This window comes from Echeneis naucrates, chromosome 4 (assembly GCF_900963305.1).
Source record: "Echeneis naucrates chromosome 4, fEcheNa1.1, whole genome shotgun sequence".
Taxonomy (NCBI): domain Eukaryota; kingdom Metazoa; phylum Chordata; class Actinopteri; order Carangiformes; family Echeneidae; genus Echeneis; species Echeneis naucrates.
The window spans coordinates 26,318-50,437 of NC_042514.1; the positions used below are offsets into that span (position 1 = coordinate 26,318).

General features: G+C 41.4%; 2 protein-coding genes across 3 annotated transcripts; both read right to left on the reverse strand.

Moving 5' to 3' along the window:
- Positions 1–3,740: 3,740 nt before the first annotated feature.
- ttr (transthyretin (prealbumin, amyloidosis type I)) lies at positions 3,741–5,756 on the reverse strand. Of its 2 annotated transcripts, none has more exons than XM_029500759.1 (4): positions 5,679–5,756; positions 4,531–4,670; positions 4,315–4,450; positions 3,741–3,848 (listed from the first exon to the last, which is right to left on the reverse strand). In XM_029500759.1, exons 1-4 carry the CDS (start codon positions 5,748–5,750, stop codon positions 3,741–3,743), a joined length of 456 nt encoding a protein of 151 aa, XP_029356619.1. In that variant the 5' UTR covers positions 5,751–5,756. The 2 variants fall into 2 exon arrangements, with proteins under 2 accessions (XP_029356619.1, XP_029356618.1); XM_029500758.1 differs by having other exon boundaries at positions 5,685–5,750.
- Positions 5,757–10,216: 4,460 nt separating this feature from the next.
- Positions 10,217–23,839, reverse strand: LOC115042011 (desmoglein-4-like). Its single transcript, XM_029500003.1, has 16 exons — positions 23,780–23,839; positions 22,893–23,015; positions 21,313–21,468; positions 20,136–20,274; positions 18,557–18,726; positions 18,277–18,411; positions 17,837–18,022; positions 17,227–17,735; positions 16,551–16,693; positions 16,016–16,237; positions 15,544–15,783; positions 11,422–11,555; positions 11,127–11,248; positions 10,928–10,943; positions 10,629–10,832; positions 10,217–10,282 (listed from the first exon to the last, which is right to left on the reverse strand). Exons 1-16 carry the CDS (start codon positions 23,834–23,836, stop codon positions 10,217–10,219), a joined length of 2,622 nt encoding a protein of 873 aa, XP_029355863.1. The 5' UTR covers positions 23,837–23,839.
- Between the last annotated feature and the right edge of the window lie 281 nt (positions 23,840–24,120).

Genomic DNA, 24,120 nt, shown 5'->3' on the forward strand with positions numbered 1-24,120 from the left:
TGTGTATATTTTGAATTTTGAATTTTTGTTTTTTCTTTGAGTTGCACTGTGCGAAAAGGTAGAGCTGCTCCTCAGTAGCAGTTGTGACTGAACAGGAAGGACGGTCAGCTGTGTGAGTTCACACAGCAGGTAATGCTGCAGGTTTGAGGTGTCACTGACCGTCAGTTGTTATTTAGCTATTCTTTCTAATGTTATTTCTGGTTTGTTCAAAGGACCAGGTTATGAAGCATGGGGATGTGAGGGTGCAAAGCTGCCATGAGAGAGCTGCTCACAGCTTAAGCTGCAGTTCTTGGATGGCACCTTGGGAGTGTTTCAGTTTTGAAATGGAGTCAGATGATCACTGTTGACATGACAGTCAGTCTGACTATGGTCCAGGATCCAGGTTCAGAAGTGTTACACGTAGGCCCTCACCAGAAACATAGCAAGCACATTGGTGTACAGTACAGGCCAAAAGTTTGGGCACACTCTCCTCATTTGAATGAGAAGGTGTATATGGCCATCATACTAGCCCACAAAGCTCCCCTCCCAGAAGCCTTTGTAGCAGGCAGTGTCTCAGAGAGGTGGTCATGGTTCTGACTCCCCAGTAGTTCATTTAAACAGTGTTTGCATCAGATGAGCAGACAGACACCTCAGGGAGGTGTGGTGTGTTCAGTGACCTTTGGACCCTTGTTGGAGATGATGATTCTCTTGTGCTACATCGCGTCTGGTTACGTTGCATTGAATGGTGTTGAACCTGGATGCTCACTTCAGTATTATTGCTCAATACAACAGTTACTGCCCCCAGACCTGTGTCTCACCTGTTCTCACTGAGATGTCCAGAAGGAGCAGTCTGACAGACTAAGCGGGTTACAGACGGCCTGAGACCTGAACTTTCTTCTCCATATTTTAGCCACTTTCTCTGTGCTGGTGAATAATTTAGCACCAAGACCTAAAACCCTGAAACTCAAACCATTTCTGTGTGACTTGCTGTGTCTGATTAAAGCAGATTTCCAGTTTCTAACACAGACTCTGATGACATCACAATGACGTCATCAATGTTGTCCAGTGGTGCTGTTACTAGGCAGGTCAATCATAAACTGAAATTTGTGAGGGTTATTGTTGAGGATGAAGATGGTGAAGAGGACCCAGAGCTTTGCATCAGCTTGCTGCCAAAACTCTGGTCCAAATGTTTCGTGCTAAACTGGGAAATGTCTGTTGTTAGCTTTCGTTCTTGCCTCTGGTCAGGGTTGGTGTCGGATCAGTGTCCTAGTACCAATGGAGGTTGACTCCGCCCACCTCCTCTGACCTTTTTCTGGTGTCAGAAATCTGAGCCTGTTCAAACCATTGCACATCTAAATCAAATCAAATCAAAATCTGTATTCAGTTTGCAGTATTTCTTTGTGCCTTGAGCTCGTTTTCTTTTATCTGGATTCTAACTGAAGAAATTAAATAGCTTTGTTTGACTGAACTGTCAATGTTTGTTATCTTAAGGTGAATTGAATCTGAAGGTGTCCCTTTGCAGTGGATCTGCCTGTAGCCCATGCTCAAAAGAAGTTCATCACAACACATTTCAATCTTGTCACTGGAAGTTGAGGTTTTGTATCACTGACAAAGTGTTAATGGAGATCAGACACTCTGTCCGCTAACGAAGCTAGAACAATCCTAAATCCTCTGATATCAATCATGCTGCTGAAGCTGTGAAACTGATCCCTCAAGAATTGCCCCAGCACCTAAGCAGGTTGAGGCCTTCCCTCTAGGCAGGGCAGCTTCCCACTGATCAGTGAAGACATAGTCATGATTCTGCACAACAGTGTTTTACATCATGTAGATATTTGCAAATTTATTGTCTGCTTTTCATCTCAAAATCTGAGGTGAGTGATGGCCCAACTATATTTGTCATATAGATGCTGTTGCTCAGATTTCCCACTAGAGAGCACTGTCTGTAAAGGGTCCTGGGTCCCATTAGGTGTACATGAGCGACATGTCCATACTCATCAGTGCTGGTAAAGATCTGCTGTGTCACGGTCAAACCAGGATGTCAGTGTTTCACTGAAAGCTTTGTCTCAGCAGGAAGTGTCAGACACTTATAATTAAAATCTGAACCGGTCAGTCACAAAAAACATGAACCCAATCTGATTTGGCAAACAGCTGTTCTTACAAGAGTTTGCATAAACAAAGGAAGTTATTGTCTAAATTTCCATGGAAAAAGCAGCAGAAATTTTTCCAGAGCTTTCAGCCATATCCATGGCCTTCATCTGTAGATGGGTACTGTTATGTCATGATGGTGACAGTAAATCAAGGTCATCTCTTCAGGGCTTAGTGGGCAAGACTTGAAGTAAGCCATCAGTTCTGTCTGACTGTCAATTATCTAAGGAAATTCACACAAATGGGCCCATTCAAGCATTTAACTCAGCAAGTAAAATGAACATAAAAGAAATTGAGAGCAAGTTGTGACTGAGTGTGTGTGTGTGAGTGTGAGTGAGTGAGTGAGAGTTTCAGGCATATCATACATTAAGATACATTTAAACTGAAACCCTGAAAAGTGGTTGTGATGTATCAGTGCTAAAATCACACACGATCATATGTAGAAGCAAACAGCTAAACAGACTGAACCAGCACTGAGTCTTGTAGTTGGTTCATTCAGCGCCTACACCTGCCTTGTTTCTATATGATGCCAGTGTTGATCCAGGACAGATTTTTTTCACAGGGTCTATTAACAGCTGTTGGATGAAGAGGTTGACGTGGACACATGAGAATATGACAACAGACAAACTACTTCTGCTGAGAAAGATCATGTGATGAGAGTGAATCGACTGATGAAAGTAATGATATGTAGATGAGAGCCTCAGAAATTCTGCCAAAGGCAAACACAAACCCTTAAGGAGTTTGATGCTGTAGAGTCAGCATGGGTGTTGATTTGGTATTGATCTCAGTATTGATCTTCATAGGTGAATACAGAAGAGTCAAATGTCCACACCTGTTAATCATCACCTTAGTCACCATGTTTACCTTTAGGTTTCACACTTGGGGAAGAAACAGCTTTCTGTAGCACATGCTCATGATCATTTTCTTCAGTCTATTAGCACTACGCACACACAGACAGGGTGACAGACAACCTGAGTGAATAGAAAATCTGTGTGAACCTGCTGTTGAATTGTTTTCTTTTAGATTTTTTTTTTTTTTGGGTCAGCAGAAAAATAAACACTTTGTTGCCATATGCTGAAAACATAGCTGATGTTTGTGTCCTTTATTTCCTCAGGATGCTTTTCCCATGATGCATTGGATTTGTTGAGATCAGTTGCTTGTTTTCTAATAAAATGTCAGAAAATTCTCCTGTCAATGCAAACTTTGACTTTTGTTTTGAAAGTTGACATCTGCGCCTTGGCGACATTGGCTGTACGTGGTGTCAGAGGAATATAGGCGATGACATGTTTTCCAGCACAAATTTCAGATCAAGCGCTGTGCTAGTTGTTGATAATTAACAGTCACAACTTGAGCAGTGATGATAAATTAATCTCCAAACCATGTAGGTTACTGTCTCTGCCACTAGATGTCAGTAGAACTTCACTGTTCAGAACTAGAACAAACGCACATGGGGCCCAAAATAAAGTTGAGGTCCAGGTGTCTGCGTGTTACAGCATGGGATTCAGTTCACTGATGAATGAATGTGTAACTGTTTTGGTTTACTGATGTGTTTTAATTGAAACACCCTGCCCCTTGTACCCTTTCCCAAACAAAAAGCATCACAAGTTTCCTGTATATCACTGATGTGCGTCAGTGACTATGGCTGTTGTGGTGAAGGAGTACGGGCTGAGGAGCAAGGCCAAGGTGTAGTGACGATGTCCTTCAGCATGGGCCTCAAACACCACCTGCATATACATACATACATACATACACGCACACACACACACACACACACACAATGCATTCATTGTTATTGTCAGGTAACAATATCATGAGAGACAAAAAAGTGTATCACATTGTGTTATAAAATGTTACAGCGTGTCACAGTGTAGCACACTGGGTCTTGCACATAGTATTGACCAGCAAACTCACATCACACCCCCACACTGTGGTTGGTCAACAACATGGAGGTCAAAAGTTAGCCAGGCCAATTTACTTGTTGAAGTTGTGGAAGCAGATAAAGTATTAAGTATTAAATCCTTGTGTGTAACACACTCAGGGAAATATAACTCATTAGGAAGTCATGAATCACAGTTTGATCCTCAAAGGATGAAAAATTGCTCTTATATGTCTAGACATAGTTTGGTTGCTGGGACGGGGTATGTGGTATAATTTATTCTCTTGCAGCTGCAATAGCTGTTTCACACTTACGTCAGCGATTTCATGGAACGGTGTACTGCCCTCGTTTTTCCAGTAAGCTTTGATGTCAAACTCAACACGATACACTCCAGCAGCGAACTGCTCCTCTGTGATCAGATCATGGATCTCTCCAGTATCGTCTGTCACTCTGCAGGAACACACAGTGATATCTGTCTGCACAGTTTTCCCCTATAGGACAACCATCTGCCCTTTATTTCACATTCATACCCATTAGCAATCTGCGTCCATCCCCCGTCAGCAGCCTTCTGAGACACCCTGAGTGGCACAGATCCAGCTGGAGTCCCTTTTACTGCGTCCAGGATCTTCACCATCAAAGGACACTTTGTGTCCGAGCCCCCGTGTTTGCCCTTCAGCAGACATAAGACCGCACTTCCTCCATTATCATCATCATTATCATCATCTTTCACATATCCTCATACCATGTTTTCAAGTCCACTACATTCACAGGTGGCACTCTGTATTCCCCCTTCCCCTCGTACAAGAAGCCAAGACAGTGACCAACGAAAGTGAGGCATTTTTATTGTTTTTTACTCAACTTTTAGACCATTTTGGACCATTCTGTCATCTGTAGCATAGTAGAATAGAGACACAGGGTTTATATGAGTCTGGTAAACAATGAATTTGATAGTTGACCAAAGGTTGAATTTATATCTTAGAAGTCAGGATAGAGTCAGAAGTTCCAGCTTTTATGTTCTCCTACGTAGATCAAATGTGACCAGTTTTCATTCAACATGTTTGGAGTGAACAAATGCAGCTGAGCCATTTTTTTTTTTTATTTCCAGCTTGACCCAAGTGGCTTCACTAACACTCTGCGAATTTAACATCCAAACAGTTTGTTGAGCTCAATGGATCAGTGAGATAAACTTATCTCTTGTGTTTACAGGACAGTGGAGCTGAGGAGACTGAACCTCCTACAGGAAAGTCAACGACCTGAGTTCATTCCACAAATCGATTAGTTTCACTGCCACAGTCAGGAACACCCGTGTATTAGTGCCAACTGTGTTTAAGAAAACCTGTGTTCAGGTATATCATGTTCACAAGAAGGTTCAGATGTTACTCTGCGATCTCAGTTCAGCTTAAGCTCAGTTTTGATTTATCGTAAAATGACTTTAAAATTAGCTCAGCTGGTATTTCACCTCAGTTTCCATTGTTTACCTCGTCCCACAAGGGCCGAGCGTTTTTTAATTAGAGCCTTTGTGTTCAAAGTGGATTATTTTAAGTTTAATTATATTTTATAAAATCACCATTACATTAATGACACTTATATACACTAACAACTTCTTTTCCACACCAATAGCACCAGGCTGGAGCTGAGGTCACCAGCCTGTATATGTATAATTTTGTACCAAACAGACACTAACCGTGGGGGCAGTGTGGCCGAGCAGCACAGCGGATGCCAGGAGCAGACAGGGCAGTGGTTGGAGCATGGTTGGCTGATGGTGTTCACAAACCACCTGCAAAGTCTCAGGCCTCTTATAACCCCCCGACCCCGATCACGTCAATACCTGGACAATGAGTAACTCTGAGCTGAATGAACCGATGAACTGAGTAGACACCAATCTTCTCAGTCATCTACAGACATCAGCCTGTAAATGTGTGCAATTGAAGGTCTCTGGTAAGGATTATTAGCTGAAAATAAGAAACTATGTCATCATTGATGTCACAGTGCATACAGTACTTTAAACAAAATGTTATGTGTTGTGAACTCAAAATTAAAAAAAATTATGATAATAATCAGTTTCAGAGTGACATTTTATTGATCATGGTTTTTATGAATTCACAAAACCACTGCCTCAATAAATCTACTGTATATTCATGTGGAAACATTAATTTTGATACATATGTCGAACCATATCCCAAACCACCTCAGTAACAAGCGAAAGAAGATTAAAGAAATATCACATTAGAAATTAAAGCTTTAACCCACCACCCAGTTTCACGTGGACTGGAACCTGCTGCTATTCAACATGCAGCCTTTATTTACATCTCTGACACAATCAAAGTTGGAAAAGTGGCACAAATGAGTCTGATATAATGAGTATTACACTGTAACTCATCCATTTTCAATGTCACTAAGGTGACATTGTTTTATTTGACCAATATCATTCAGACACTGACCAGTAGCCTAGATATGTCAATCTAATGAAACAATGAGATACAAATGGTGGTTTCTGGAGCTTTGGTGTGAGTCAGTGCAGGTAATCACAATCTGAGTGATTACACTAAAACCTGAGTGTCTGAGCCACTGGTTCTCTCTGCTACATGTGTTTTTGTTATTGGGTAAAAAAGCAACAAAATCTAAGACTTTATCTTATGACATCTTATTAGACACATTTAACCTGGAGTTTGCCAGTCCAACACCCAGAGATGAGTCACTGTCGCTTTCAGTGCCTTATCCTCATGCATCTAATCTGGCTCTTCTGATGGCGTTTATACTGAAGCAGTTTTCTCCATAGTGGTTTGGCTGATCACTGATGTTTCTCCAGTAGTCTCCTCTGGTGCGTCTTTCAGTACCATAAAACTTACGAGTCCTGTCTCTGATGACCCCAGTCCATCTGTGTATGTTGTGTTATTTGCTACTTTATTATCTGGATTAGATGCTGATGATATGTGACCAGATGCTTTAGTTACATTATCAAGTGCTTTAATCTCTGAGTCCAAAGTGAGCTCTGCTGCCTCAACATGTTCACTATAATGTATGTCTATGCTTTAGAGATTAGACTGATTCTTGTTATTCTCAAGCTCTTGTCCTGATGCAGATTTGCTCAGATCATCCTCTTGATCGTCACTGGGCAGGGAAACCTGTTCTGTGTCCATGCAAGAAGAAAATGCAATCACTGCATCCAAGCCCTCCTTGTTAGCACCACCCACTAACTCTTGAACAACTGTATCTTGAGTATTCAGCGTTATGTCTAGCCCTTGGGTGGAGCCTATTCCTATTTGATAAGTCAAAAGCTCACAAGGAATTTGTGTATTGGTCACCTCTGACACTGACGCTTCCTGAGTTACATCTGTTGGTTGAACTGACAGCTGAAGATCTTCCTCAGATAAGCATCCAGTCTCTGAGGACTGTGAATTCCTCTCTATCAGCCGGTGAGACATGGTGCCTTCTTCTTCTTTTATGTGCAGGCTTCCGGGTTCCTGTGAAGGTGATGAGACAACATCCTCTCTTTGTCCAGCTCTTATTTTACTTGAGCTGATCATAAGCTGATCTTTGAACTGAGAGTCCAGTCTTTCATCCTCTCCATCATCCGTCACCCCATCATCTAAGATGTACTCCTCTATATGGGTTAAATTTATTTCACAGTCTTCATCTTCATCTGAGATACTTGTAATTTGTGCTTCCAGTGACATCTCTCCTTCTTTTTCTCCATAATGTTTATTGTCCTTTTGGGTGGACTGGTCCCCTACCTGAAAAATCAAGTTTCCTGTATCCTCTGTTTCTGTCTCTTCCTTTGGGTCTTTGGATATGTCATAGATGATGTCTCTTCCACCATCATGTGCGCCTCTTCCTCTCCAGTATTTATACTTCCACATGCCACAGGATGATTCTCTGTTCTTCCTGATTCATCTTCTCCTTCAGTTTCTTCATCAAGGCCATCTGGGACATTTTGTTTTCGCATTGAAGCTACATTTTGCACAATCTTTTCCACTGAAACACAGTTGTTGTCAGAGATTAGCACATTGTCTAATTCTTCCTCTGTTTGCTTTTCATCTTGGTCATCTGTTGAGCTGATAGTTTGCTGTACCAGTGACGCCATTTCTTCTATGACACCTCCTTCCTCTTTATCAGTAATGTTGTTATATGAGATGAGGGTTAGCTTGTCTTCCTGTTGCAAGCTGGTGCTCAATGCAATTGGTGTTTCAATGACTCCATCCTGGTCTTCGGCGGTGTTGAAACTTTGCTGTGATGCTCTTCTCTCAACAATCCTCTCCTCAGTCTCTCCATCACTGACGCTGCCTGTGGCCTGATGTGGGTCTTGTCCTAATTCCAATATTCTATATCCCATCATATTTTGTTTTTGAACATCATAATCATCTTCCTCTATGTGACCAGAGCTTCTGTCTTCCATCACATGCTCCAATGTTGAGCCTTTCTGGCTTTGAGTGGTAATTTCTGCTGATTTTAAAGTGACAGTTTCCTCATATTCTCGGTCACGATTTGTGAAAATAGTATTCACAGTTTGTAATGATGTTCCTGCTTCTTGATGACCTTCGTCTGTTTTGACCCATTCACTCTGACTCGCCTGTACTTGTGATATTGCCTCCTTATCATGGATGGGGCTCTCTTCAGACTCAATTACAGTGTTTTTTGAAATGTCATTTGATGGGATAGTTGTCAACTGTTGTTCTGGCATCACTACTTCATGTGCTTTACTGGTGATGGTAATCATGTCCAACCCTTTCTCCTCCACTTGGAGACAACTTATATTAACCTGGTCTGTTTCCGAGTCTGAAATATGTTCCCTTGTTTGACTGGAATCTTTCCTCTCTTCCCTTTTACTTTGACCTTTTAATTCATTATATTGAGGCTCTGGCCCAACCTCACACCTTCTGTCCTCTGGACCTTCCAACATGCAGAGCTGAATCAGATTTCTTTCTTTTCCTTCTGTCCAAGGTGCTGCTTCCTGTCTGCTCACACTTTCCTTGGTGAAATCATGTATATGATCATCTGGAGTAGAAGTGGCTTTCTCTCCATATGTACACTCTGACCCATCTTCCTTATCTTTGTCTATATCAACTAAATCGTTGACATCTAATTCAGTTAAAACTGTTTCGGTCCATGACATATGTGTAATTGTTGCATCAACCTTTTCTTCTTCTGAATCTTCTTGTGGATCACTGAGTTGTGGCCTCATATTTTTGAATGTGATTGCTGGCATTCCAGTGGCCTTATTCAAGTGATTGGGCATGATTTCATCTTGTGTAGCTCCTGCCCTCTCTTCCAGTTTCTCAGTGTCTTCAAATGATGGCTGTGGGCTATCTGGGCCTGCTAATGTTTCCATATTAGCCTCATCATGATGTAGATTTGAAGGTATTTCTGATTTTTGTCTTGGATGGTCTTCAATATCATCTTTCTTTGCACTTTGCACAGCTAATTCACTTGGACCATGAAATGCTGTGTCCTGTTCAGATGCTGAAGTGATCACATCTTCAGTTGTCTCATCTTGCATTTTCTGAGCTCGAGCACTACTGCCCATCAAAACCTCTTCTTTTAATTGTGACTGAGCTGCACCATTAATGAAGGCATTACTGCCATTAGTGGTCTGGTCTTTCCTTTCTAGTCCACATGCTTTCACAGGATAATTGGAATCACCTGTTTGCTCAATTGAATTAATTTCTCCAAACAAGTTTACACCAACCTGCTTCATATCCTCTGCCTCAACCGCCCACGCTCCAGCCCTTTTAACTTCTGGCTCCAAGTCTACCACATTACCACAGCCCATTGCCATTCTTGACTGCTTGACAACACCCACTCCCAAAGCAGTAGCTGGCCCAAGCCCCATCTGCCCTCGCTGCCCACCCAATGTTTGCCCCAAATTTCTTTTTGTTTTATCACCTCCCTGTTTAGCAGCAGTGTGTCCTGGAAGAACACTCCCCTGGGCTGCTGGGCCTAACGCCCCCTGAGGGGGAGCAGCCTCTTTTACCAGGATAGCATCTCTGGGCAAAGTGCCCCGAGGTGACCCTGAGTCCTTGCCATCTATCTCACTTGGACCTCTTTTCTCATTAACTGGTATATAATTGCCATCAGTGTTTGTCCCAATCATTTCCCAAACCTCAACTGGGACTAAACCTTGGGACACACCTGGGTTCCCATGTAGCAAAAGAGTAGGGCTCAATGGACTGGTGGGACTAGCAGGATTCTTGGGACTCTCAATGCCTTCAGTGAACTCTATTCCAGAAGAAGAGTGTTGAGGTCCACTGACTGTGAGACCATAGGGAGTCTGGAGCCCACTGACTACACACAGGACAGGAAAATTGGTTTCGCAAACTCCATCTGCAAAAGGAACCATGCGCTGTGGCTGTGAATGAACTATGTGGTGTTGGGGCTGTAGTGTAGAGCTGGTGGTGTAGTAAACTGGCTGCTGCTGTAATACAACTGTCTGAACTGGATGAACTAGAGCAGCAGAATGACTGATGTTAGTAACTGTGGGTGGCGAAAGTTGCATGGATGATGGCTCAGTGCTTATGTGGCTGACAGATGGTTGCATCACTTGCTCTGTCTTTATGTGGATATCCTCTGTTTCAACAATCTGCTTAACAATGACTTCAGCAATATCAACAGTAGTTTGGATGTCTGCTACCCTGTCTGTCAGAGAAGACTTTGGTGTAGAAGCGGAGCAGATCTCAGCCAGAGTCTTGAAATTTGTCCCAAGGTCATCAAGGAACTGCAGGTCATTGTCAGATTCCAGCAAGCTGCAGCAGCCCACTGATCTTGCTGAGGAGGCCTCACCCTCAAAATCATACTCCAACAGACTGTCCCTCACTGGTACGGTACACACCGATTTCTGCTCAGAGTGAAGAAAAGCACACACACTTAGGTCAATAATGCCCCGACTGAAGTTTCTTTGTAGGACAGCTGCATGCTAAGCTTCAATAATACCTGTGAGTAGTAGTCGCTGAGGAAAACACCAGGTAGGGCTATGTCCTCACAGAGGACTCTTGGGTTTTGAATGCCAAGTCTTTGCTTGCTAAGCTGTGCTGTGTCCCCATGCTTTAACGTTTCTCTGTAAAATCTGTTGGTGTTGCTCTCCATCAAACTTTGCCTGGTTTCCTGAAACGTCTGGACAGATTTATTGTACCACGCACTTGTCTGGTAGGTCTTGGTGATGTTTGAAGGAACACTGTTAATGTTCAGTGCTGGCGCCACCTCAACTTTCTTTTGGGTACTTATCATAATAGGGACACTTTGAAGTGGCACTTCCTAAAAAGGAACAGAGAAATATAAGATAACATGAATTATAATGATTTGTGTGTTGCCCGGATGATCACCTAGCACCTCTCTAATACTTCAGCTTGGTTTCTGCACTTTTATTACAAGTGAGATTACATCTGAGTGCGTAAATTAGAAAGAAGTGAGGAGTCACTTTCTCTCACCTTATCCTCGCCTCTGCCCTCAGTGTGGTAGGAAATGAGGTGGTCTTTGGTATCAATGGGTAAGTCATGGAATTGGTCAGGAAAGATGGTAGCTGTTCCTCCACACTGACAGAACAGCAGGCAAAGAGAACTGACTGCAAAGAGAAGTGAAATAGGTTGGATCTAGCTTTTATAGACAGATTGTATCTTGTTAGAGGGAGGAGAGATAATGTCTAATGTTAAAGTCTGTATCTGTCCCCTGACCTCCTAAATTGTGTAGATCTATTAAACCAAAAGTACACAGAAGAGGTGTTAAAAAACGAGAATGTAACTGAAATTAAAACTTCCACCAATTTGGATCTTAATATTACAAAATTTAAAATGTGGAGTATCAAATATTGGATCACTATCATCCAAATCCCTTACTCAATGATCTGATCACTGATCATACAAATTTATTCTGTATTACTGAAACCTGCTGCAGCAGAATAAGGATGTAAACATATAGATATAAACAAATCTACACACCCCACTCATGTTAACTTTCATATTCCTCGTACCAGGAGGAGGAGTGGTGGCTTTGATAGTTCATTCCAGCTTTTTAATCAATCAATCCTGGACCAAACTCTGGTTCTAGATCTTTTGAAAGCCTTACTCTCAGAGTCTCCCCTTCAAACATGAAAACTGATAAACCAGTTCTGCCAGTTCCAGTATATCGCCCACCTGGTCCTTACTCAGAGTTTCTATCAGAGTTAATACTTGGTACAGATAAAATCATAAAGGGTGATTTCAATATTCATTAGTTCTGCATTTAAGTCATTACTGGACCCAGCAGATCCCCTGATGAGCAGGGTTAGGGGTTAGTAGTAGTAGAGGACTCTTTAACTGTCAGCTCTGTCATACAGGAAGGTTTTAAGCCTGGTCTTGAAAATTGCTAAAGAGTCCACCCCCCGGACCGATACTGGAAGTTGGTTCCATAGAAGAGGAGCCTGATAACTGAAAGATCTGCCTCCAGATTTACTCTTGGAGACTCTAGGAACCACAAGTAAACCTCCATCTAGAGAGCGGAGTGGCCTACTAGGACAGTAAGGAACTATGAGCTCTCTGAGATATGATGGAGTTTGGCCATTAAGAGATTTATATGTGAAAAGAAGGATTTTGAATTCTACTCTGTATTTTACTGGCAGCCAATGAAGAGCAGCTAACAGGAGAGATGTGATCTCTTTTCCTAGTTCCTGTTAATATTCGTGCAGCAGCGTTCTGAATTAACTGAAGGCATTTCAGAGATTAGTTTGGACATCCGGATAGTAATAAGTTACAGTAGTCCAGCCTAGAAGTTACAAATGCATGGATCAGTTTTTCTGCATCATCCGGAGAGTGGATGTTTCTGATTTTCCTAATGTTTCTCAGGTGGAAGAAAGCTGCCCGACTAACTTGTTTTATGTGAGGGACAAAGGACATGTCCTGGTCAAAAATTACTCCAAGGTTTCTTACAGTGCAGCTGGAAGCCAAAGTAATGCCGTCCAGACTGATGAGATGATTAGATAGTATTTTTCTGAGGTGCTTAGGACCGAGTACGATAACTTCTGTTTTGTCAGAGTTGAGAAGTAAAAAAAATTCAGTCATTCAGACTTTTATGTCTTCAAGACATGTCTGCAGTGTTAACACATTGCACTGAAATTGACCAATTAATAATATTTCCCCACAACTCTCTTCTCCCCAACCATTACATAATAACATTTGAGTTTACAAAAAATGGCTGCAAAGTATCTGGGAATAAATTCAGCTATAGCAGATGTTTATCTGAAAATGCGGTGCCCAAATTTAACTATTCAGTGTTAGATAGAAGAAAACAAGAACAATCCAAATTTCCTTCAATACCATAGCCAGGCTGACAGTTACTGCTCAGTGGAACCACTCATTCCTTTAGCTCTTTGCAGCGATTATTTTATGGGTTTTTTTACTAATAAAATCATGACAATCAAGAACCAAAAATTCAACAGCTCTTACCTACAATTTGCAGTAATCTGTTATAAAATGCAGCAGCTTCTCAATCCACTAAAATACCTGCTTTGCGTTTTCACCTTTAAACCTCCCTGAGGTGCTTTCTATAGTCTCATCATCTAAACCATCAACTGGGCTTTTGGGCCTGATACCTACCAGGCTGTTTAAAGATGTTTTCCTCGAATGTATGTTCTGGATCTGATCAGTGTGAGTTTATCTCTTGGCTATGTTGCACAAAAGACCGAATCCTGATCCAGATGTTTGGGCTGATTATGGCCTCATATCTAACCTCACCTGATCCTGTCAGCCTTCTTGTGTATGACTCAATGCCTCCATTTTGATTAAAAGCTCTTGCCCTACTGGACTCTCTACCTCTGCCTCGCTTCCCCTTTTTTGCACCTGGATTCACCTTCACTAGCCCTGACAGTTGCAAACCATTTCTGTGACCATCTGCAGAAGAGCTTCAGTCAGGTTTTAGAGTCCATCACAGAAACAGCTCTGGTAAAAGTTACCAAAGACAACGAATTGGCCTCCATACTGTCCTGTTAGATTTTAGTGCTGCTTCTGACACCACAGATCATAATAATCTATTACAAAGGCTGAAACATGAAATTAAATCAAAGGAGCTGCACTAAGCTGGTTCAAATCATACTTATCAGACAGATATCACTTCATTCATGTTAACAGTGAGTCGTCCTCACACACTTTAATCATGGAGTTCCACAGGGTTCTATCCTCAGACAATCCTTTAAATCCTTTAAATCCTTTAAATACCTTTGCCAATATTATCTGGAAGCACACCATGAAGTTTCACTGTTATGCAGATGAGCCTCAGTTTTACTTGTCAATGAAGCCGACTGAAACTAACCAGCTAATCAGACAATCAGACTAATTCAGTCTTACAGACAGAAGAATCATCCAGGTCTTTATGAGCTCAGACACACTGAAGTCATTGTACTTGGTCCTGAGCACCTTGGAGAAGCATCATCTGAGCTGGATACCTGGCTGAAACGAGTATCCGGTACGGATATAGCAATTTTGTCGAGTCCGAATACCAAACGAGTAATACGAGTCAATATCCTGCTTGGGCTGAAGGAAAATCCTCCTCAGGGCATCCTGTGATAGAACAGAGCGCAGCGCATCATACTCCGAAAGACACGCCACCGGAAGAGAAAACAATCGCGGCACAATTTAAAAAAAACCTGTCCAGTAGTTATCTGAAAATGTTACTTCAACATGTCAGATAATTATTAATTTAACACACTAGCTGTACCGGAGAAAAAACAGTACAATGAAAAACTCCAATCTGTGGGTCTTTCTTCTGTTTGCCTTAATTTTTATGGAGAAATTATCCCGCTGAACAGCCGGAGGTGACAAACATTGAAATTTGCAACTACCTGATGGAGTACCCGGTAAGTATAAACTACACCCCTAACCCTAACCCTAACCCTCCTAACCCAAATGGATACAGATAATGTAGATAGTTGAACAGATATGGATAGGGGTGTACTCGCTTGTCCCTATCATCTCACCATTAGTTTGGCATTAGTTTGGCCTCCAGTTCCTTTGATTGGACTCCTGCAGTCATTTTGATCAGGACATGTCCTTTGCCCTTCAGATAGAACAAGTGTCTATGGTGGGCACAGAGCATTTCTTCCCCCCGTTCATCCAACCCTTCCAGCCTCTAACGCTGTCTCTTCCTGTAGTCTGTGTTTTGTCCTCCTGTCCCCATCCTCCAGGTGCTGAATCATCTCTGCTGCATGTTCCTGCTCAGTAGTTGCTCCAACAGCTACCTTTAGTTAGTTCATTACAATCTAATACAGCCTTCCCATTGTGACCTCTTCTTATACCTACTGCTAACATTTAGTAGTTAAGTAAGTACACCATAAAAAAAATACAACTTAATATCAGAATCAATCATCATGAATAAAACCTAGTAACCTAGTAAGCATGTTGTCTTGAGTTCAACCTATTGTCAATATTCCTTATTGTGGCGTGTTCACGGAACATCTGTTCTAACTCATCTAAAGTAATGGCTACAGATGAAGCTGTGAAAAAAAAGGGCAAAAGCTTTGTACACAACTGTGTGTGTCTTTCATGGTGATGAAATGTGAAAGTGTGTTGCCTCGGCTGACTTACGCAACAGTACAAACAGAGCCGTGAGCATCAATCCGATGGCGGTGGTAGACAGCTCATAGGAAGTGGTTCCTTGTCTGGTTGCCTTCAGACTGCAGCCCTCTTTTTCCACGCAGGTACAAACATCCACGGTAAAAACCTCATTGCTTGCACAAGCCAAACCCTGTGCATCCGACACCTCCAGCTGCACAGCATATGAGCCAGGCCACAGTGTCTCCTGCGAGTGAAGAGTGGCACTTGACTCTGGAGATGACACATGACAGGGCCATTAGACAAGATCTGCATCTTTATCTTTGGCTGAAGTGGTAGCAATGACACTATTTGTTACTACTATTTCAATTGACCTTCAGGAGATGTAAACTTTGATTCAGACTTAAATATGAACGTTCTTGTGCTTACACATGTCCTGATTTTACTGCAACTGCTCAGTTAGTGCAGTCCCAGTATGTCAAAGTACGATAAAATCTCTTCTTACCATTGATGACTTCTACCACCCAGCTGCCTCTTGTCTTTTCAGGAATGACTCTGAATGTGAAGGGAGCACCATTGGGATGAACATCCTCATCACTGGCACTGATAACAACAGTTTTCTGATCTGAGCACACGGTTCTTTGGGTGGTAATGAGGCTGGGGCAGTGGTCATTGAAGTCAGTGACTTGAATGGCGATTGTTCCTGTGGCTGTTTGTGACAACATGTCTGAGGAGGACAAGAGGAACAATAGTCAAAAATCCTCTTGTTTTTGTTAAGGGTTTATTCTTCCTCTCTGTTCTTTAAGCTGTTTGTTCCATGTGAAAAACATTGGTAAAAATTCACACTTTTCCTCCTGACATCTCCTTGTTCTGACACATTTTAAGTTATAGAGTGGCATGACTGGTTCTGTGTGCTTGTGTGCTGCGTGTTCAGTGATTGAATCTTTAGTGAGGGAAGAACCTGTTCAGACATATTTTTCCTGAGGGGAGAAAAGAAGCATTAACATTTACAACAAGCTCAGACAATTAGAAGGTCGTACCTTTAGTTATAGCCAGAATCTTGGCAATATAGGTGCCATTCACCAGGAATGGTGACTCTCTGTCTGGTGCCTTGTTGAGTTTAATCGCTGCTGTTTCTTTATCGATGGTAAACCAATTGTCAGGATCATAGGCTTTTGCATAACTGACCCACAACCATTGAGAAAAAAAGGAAGAACAAACAACAAGAGCAGTTTAACTGGACTCTATTGGGTCAAAGCAGCAGTTCAGCATGTGTAATTTTATGCAAACAAGAGATTGATATTGATGTTCTCATTTACATGATGGCAAGAATCAGCAGTTTTCCTAAAACTGTCCCCTAAAATGGTGGGATTAAATGGGTTAACCCGTTTAATCCCACCGGTCAAAATTGTGACCGATCATAAAACACAATTTTTCACACACTTTTCCATGAAAATTTCTAAAAATTATGATTGATTGTTTCAAAGGGATACTAATGACACATGATTTGGATGTTTTTGTGTCTGGGAAAATTTTGGTGATTAAATGGGTTAAATATTTCCATGTTACTGATTACTGATGTTGATACTGACTGCCTGATCTAAAAATTCTCATTAACTCTGAAACAGATGATTGTGAAACTGTGGTCAACTTCTTCATAATCACCAACTCTCCAGTTTCTAAGTGTAAAGCTGCAAAACATCCTGTTAAACTTACCCGATGTCTTCAGCTGGTTTCCCTGTGTCTGGATCCACAGCAGTGAACTCTGTGATCACACCATCTTCAGGAACTTCATCTGGATCTTCTGACACAGATACAGCCTTCATGTGTGGTATGAATGCTGGACCCTCTGGAACATTATTCACTGCTATATTAATGGGATAGCTTTTTGCCAGTGAAGGGGAATTTTGCTTTGTTCCTTGTCCTGGGTTAAGCCCTAGACCCACTCCAGGCCCAACATCAGGCTTCACGTACAGTCCTACATCTCCACCTGCTTCAACGTCTACACCCAGGGTCACACCTATATCTTCTTGCAAGTCTACTCCCAGGTTCACCCCTGCACCCACACTAGCTCCAGCTCTGCCTGCAGCTCCAGAAGTCAAAGCATTACCCTCTCCAAACTGAACATTAACATCCATTAAAGCAGCACCGCCTTCAACCAAGGGAGCCACATTTTCAATGAGCAGGGCAAGCTCCAGGTCCTGGATTTCTTCAAAATCCAGTGGCTTTTGGATCCATTATGGTTGGTGAGTAAGAGAGAAGCAAACATATTACTTAAGATCACTTTCATAGAAAAATCCTCAAATTAATGAAAATGTGAGAATACCTTGATCAGCCTCAGGATACCCTCATTGGTTTCCTTGTCTGTCTCAATGGAGAACAGATTGTCTTCGTTTCCTTTAGCAATTGTGAAGAGTGTCAGCCAGTTTTCTGTGTGCTCTAGGTCTTTGTCCAGAGCTTTGAGTCTCATCACGACGACGTCAGCCACATTTTCATCCACAGATCCAGTGTACTGGTGAAATAACATGAGTCTGAACATGCAGTCGATAGTACAGAAGTCCTGCTATCAGTACTGTTTGTTTGAGTTCTACACTCTGTATGACCACCCCCCAAAAATTCAGCATTCATTGAGTGGAATGAGTCTTAGATTGGGGCGCAGGACACAGCAGATCATGTGATGATCATGTGACCTGAATCATCATCATCACTCCTTTTCATCATTCAGAGAGAGAGATTGTGTGTGTGCAGTACAGACCACAGTCTTACCTCAGATTTTTCCAAAGTGGGGATGTTGTCATTGATGTCCAAGACCTTGATCTCCACAATCCCTGTTCCTGCTAACCCCCCCACAGCCCCTCCAAAATCAATTCCCTTTATAGTCAGTTTGTAGATGTCATGGGTCTGTTGGAGGGAAAACAGGAAACCAAAACCATGAACCTTCTGTCACTTGATAAATTGTAAAGTTTGACCATCTCACATGAGAAGCCAAGCAAGTAAGTTCAGCTCTTTGATTTGACAGCTGAGAGAAGGGGGGGGGGGGTCTCACCTCACGGTCCAGTGTGGCCTCTTTGACATACATTTTGCCCGTCTTCTCATCAATGCTGAACATGGGACCTGTGCCTTCTGGCTCCTGACTGACAATGCTGTAGGAGATCTGTGAGTTTATTGTTCCAGCCTGGTCATTGTCCCGCCCAATGACCTGCATCACAAAAGTTCCTGGGGGGGGGGTCACAGCAGAGCTCAGGGGGCTTGTTCACAGTGGCATACATGGTATGAAGACTGTTTGGAACGAATTGTACACCCATGTAGTCCACCTATAGTACCACCTATGAACATATTGAGTCATATGCGAATTAGAAATTAATCATACATGGAGACTTCTTGGTGGCTCCTTGAGCTCCAGTTTGCCATGATCACTGCTGCACTCTGTAAATATGAACCTGTCATAAAAAGTCTGCAGCCAGAAAGCATTCAGCTCTTGTGTCAACAGAGGCTGTCAAAAAAGGATGTCATGGTCCAGCTCTGTTTCCTTCATTCCTCTTTTTTTTTCAGCTGTTTTCCCCCCTTTTGTGTTTGCCTGCCTGTGGGCCAGGCTTCTCCTCCCCCCAGCTGCCTGATTATCTGCCCAGCTGTGTTCTCCAGCCAGCCAGTCAGTCATCAAATCAGCTCCAGGTTTAAATCTGCCTGATTGTTTGTCAGAGAAGTCCAACTCATCTCAACTTTTTTGTCAAACCACTGCTGAATGTTTTTTCACCTTTCCAACTGTACCTTAATATATGGAATCGTCCCATATTTGGAAACTAAAAGATGCAATCCTTATTGAATTGATATGGGATGCACTTTGTTCTGTATTTTTTAAAAATCCATGTTGGACTTTTTAATTACAATGAAACTCTGTGGCTCTGACAGCTGCTTCTAACTGTCTTTCCTTGACCAATGATACAGCGCTGTGTTACTATAGCTACAAGAAATTCTCTAATTTGTGTAAGACATACTGTATGCACAACAAATATAATGCCCCCCCCCCAAAAAAAAATAATAATAACAGAATACAAAAATAAATACATAAAAATAAAAATCCAGTCCCTTGTTTCAATTTCAAGAAGTTGGCATACCTACTCTCACTGGTCTATGTTCTGTTTTTGGGTCTTCAAGCAAATTACCCTAACAGGATCATGATGGTAGCTGACATTGAACAGCAACCCAGTGATGATGTCAGAGGTCAAATCTCTGCTCAGTGACATCATCATGGTACTTGTTTTGTTTATCTGCTGAGCATAAAGATAAGTTTGGAAGGGTTGTGGAAACATTTGAAAAAACAATAAACATTGCAAAACAAGATGTGAAATAAACTGAATTCCTTAATTAAATCAAAATAATCAATCATCACAAGCAATTCAATGACATTTCTGAAGTAATTCTTTATCACATGAACTATTCAGGACTGAATAATGACCCATCTTAGGTTGTGGATTGATCATAAGCAGCAGATCACAAGTTAACTGAAATGATGCTGAACTCGGATTAGTTCACTAAAAACTCATGACGTCACATTTCCCTGAAAGAACAAGTGAGGTGTCTCTTCATGGATCCTTGCAGAAGTTGCCGAAGGAAACAGACAATACCTTCTTTGCTCGCCTCTGTGATGTTCCCAGCGCACAGTTCAAAATAAGGAGCATTGTCATTCTGGTCCAGGACTATGACGTTCAGAGGGATGTCGTCTTCCGCTGTGGTTCCATTTATGAATTTAGCTCTTCCTGCCAGCTGAGGGGGGCATGAGGAGAGTTAGATTACCGCCAAAAATATGGAATCAGAACATTCTCATAATGAATTAACTCTTGTGGGGATTTTCACGAATGCATATGCTTTGTTTTTTAGTTTTCTTTCAGACTCACAAATGTACACGCTTTAGTTCACAAATATAATTTTGAGGCACACTTGTATAAATATAAATATACGGAGCAATTACTGAATTACTGAATGTGCATTTACAAAATTTGTATGTTGAATTTTGCTCTGATGTCACAGGTCAACAAACGTCACCATCGGCTGATAAAGCTGTCAATCAAATGCTTGTGTCTGATTGACAGATTCATCCCAATTTAAATTACACGTTTGCATACAAATTAGATTTGTGAACCAAAACGTGTGTATTTGTGAAACAGATTGTGTGCATTCGTGAAGAGCCCGCGAGAGTTCATTCATATGAGACTCTTCTGACTCCATAGAAAAACAGTTCCACATCGATGCAACTCTTGTTTCCTTCCCTGATCTGTTCCTAAGATGATGTATCAGGTGATATCCAGTATGTGCAATGGTTCAACAATCACACCTGGATCCAAAGTTTGGAGCAACATCTTTTGAGATCAAGGAATGTCCCAAACTGATCACAAACTAGCACCTTAGTCACCCAGACATGGAAAAGCAGTAGAGTATGGATGGAAAGCAAATCATACTTTCTCACACTAAATCAATACATGTATTGCTATTTCATGTGGAGTGAATTCATAGAGAAACAGTGATATTTGTCCAGTCACCATTGTTATCACAAGGCCTGACATCTTGTTGACATCTCGTGTAAATTATTTTATCTCTAAGACAGACCTGCTCTGAACATAGTGTCTACATAGTGCCTGTGTGAAAACAGGTTAGTCCGGCACTGAAGGTACATCGCTAGAGAACTGAAACTGGTACTGATCTTACACATTCAAAACCCTGCTTTAAGCCAAGGAATAAAATAAGTTTGTGTCTGAGGAGCCATCCTAACATATAGAATTAAAGCCTATGGAAAGATGAACCTACATTGAAAGATGAATATTTTTCCCGGTCCAGGATACCAGTGATCCTCACAAAGCCAGTGTCACGGTTTATCACAAAGAGGTTTAGGGGTGGTTTGTCAGCTCCTGGTCCAGACAGAAAATACTCCACCTTTGCTTCTTGGCTTTTATCAGACCAAATCTGACAAGAAAACACACACAGAAACATTAATTCTTTTAGTCAATTCTAAGGGAACACCATGGCCCTCATTTCTAAAACAGTCATATTCCAGAACAGAGATGTATGTTGATCATACATTCATTTCCAAGCAATGCTTAGCATTTATCAGTTTGATGTGGACATAAATTTCACACCAAATATTCATTTCATTTTGCAAACTTTTATCAGAGGACACAGTGCAGTGTACTAAAATGTGTGTGTCAGGTAATTAGGTAGCAGAAGATGGTAATAAAGTATTATTTAATAGAAAACATCATGTTGATATCTGAACCGAGAGTATTAATGGGTATGACATTCAAATTACAATTGCTAATGAACACCCAATCTTTTGTGAGGCTCACATTCGTACATTTAGTGAATCAAACGAGACCTGACATAAAATTATTTTTGCACCTGTTTCTGTGCTCATTTAATGTTCAAATTATTGCAAAACTGGAGCTGTGAAGAGAAACTGTAAAAAACTGCCAGAATAATCTGCTGGTTAAAAATATCTCCCCAAACTGAAGTTGGGTGCTGTGGTGATTTTCTTCTTCTTCTGTGTGACAAGGTTAGTGTCTTTAGGAAGTGTCTTTATTTGTTGTGCCTGTGCAGTTTACCGTCAGAAAAGGCTTGTCTTGTTTCACTGTTGGATAGTTAGAAACGTTATTTCGATTCCTTTGTATGTTTGGCACATGTGAAGAATTGACAGTAAAGCTGACTTTGACTTTGAAAACAACATTTTTTTGTGAGCCCTAACCACATGCATCCCTGAACTGTCAATAACTTCACTAAGTAAATGAACTGCACCTATGTAGGTGTCATCTAGGTTTTAGCCAGTTGCTAAAAAACTGAGGCCACATTCAGCTTATTATAGAACATGTGCTTCAACAAGAATCAGCAAAGTCTGGTAGCTCTCAATTTTTACTAAATTTAACTTTATTTATTTTTTTATTTTATTTTATTTTTTTTATCAATTGCTGATGGATATTTCTGTGGGGAGAAGAGTTTACTCAGAAGAAGAGCTTCTTTCATTGAAACTGGGCAAATTTCTCCTTGGGGATCAATAAAGTTATATCTATCTATCTATCTATCTATCTGTTCACCCTTGTTATCACCAGATCTGGAACGTTTGTCATTGGTGTTCAAAAGTCTCTCAGTCCTACACCGAGACAGAAGTTATTACAGAAAGGTTATTACCTGTGCAGAGGGAGTTAAAACAAAACATGTTTCGCTCAGGGCACATCACAGAGACTCTTCCCTCCAGGTTCAGTGTCAGAAACCAGCTGTGTTTGATACTCATCCTCCCTGACAGTTTATGCTAACATATATTCCGACCAGATTTTGAGAAGTGGGAAATAAGATGATCAAATCAAATGATTTAGTTCAGAATAAGATAGTCAAATGACCTTGGCGATGAATTCTCTCTTGGTGTAGTCAGTGTTCTCCAAGAGCTGAACAGGAGGAATGAGCCACTCTCTCTTCCTCCTCTTCACAGTTTGTGTCCTCATCAGTGCTTCGGCATTGAGCACCTGACAGCAGATTTACAGGTTTACTTTTAGGTCACATTGACCTGTGAACCTGGACACATGACTGACCCAGACACAAATCATGACACAGAGCATCTACTTCTATCTCTACATAAAGCTATATGACACCATATGTGCTGGACATCCTAAGTGTTAAGACATTTGTCATGTTGTGAAATCTGCAATGCTGCTCCATCACAACTGAGTGAATATTTACCACAAAGGCTAATTAACCATCTGCACACTGAAATGTACTCAATTTCCAGCCACCTTTAGTTCACTAAGTTTCAAATCTCTTTAGAACACTTGAATTTAGCAGTAAGAAAATTGGCTTTTCCCTCTCTTTCTCTCTCTATCAACCCAGATCATGATCTATGACTGCAACAAATTCTGACCCAAACAGTATTTTCTGAGAATATAACAAAAACAATAATAATAAGATTAAGAGGAAGAAGCAAGACATATAACAATGAACTTTTCCATAAATTGCTGCTGCCAGTTTACAATTCTATTGTAGCCGCAGAACAAACAGTCCACTTGATGTGTTTTGTTTTCTGTGATTATTCAAGCAGCATTACTATAAAACTTGTAGCTTATTCATCTGTAGCTGCAGCTCAGTAAGAAATGCACCTCCAATAATAAATGTACTGCTGTAGCAAAACTAGTTTATATTTTATCATGAAGTAATCACATTGAATAAAGACTTGGAGAATGTTCCTTCGTGTGTCCGGCTGAGAGCTCAAATCAGCCCCAGGGTGAATACTCACCAAAGCCACAATCATGAACAACAGCAGGCCCAAACTGGTCTGGGAAAGTCGAACCATGAGTGCAAGGGGAAGGGAAGAATAGCCTTCACTGAGCGCTCACCACACTGATGAGCCTTAAATCGTTTCTGTTAAAGAAACGCCCTCAGCAGTCCCCTTCCTCCCCTCTTCTCCCCCTCCCCTTGCCTCAGGCTCATACAACTTCAGCGGTCACATGCATGCGTGTTACTGAGAGGTGTGCCTGCTTCAAAAGGTGATGGTAAGACATCAGAATTTACACCTGATCAGGTTCAGTGAGGTCAAGTACATAAAAGCTCTCCAGAACATTCTATTGCAGCAACATG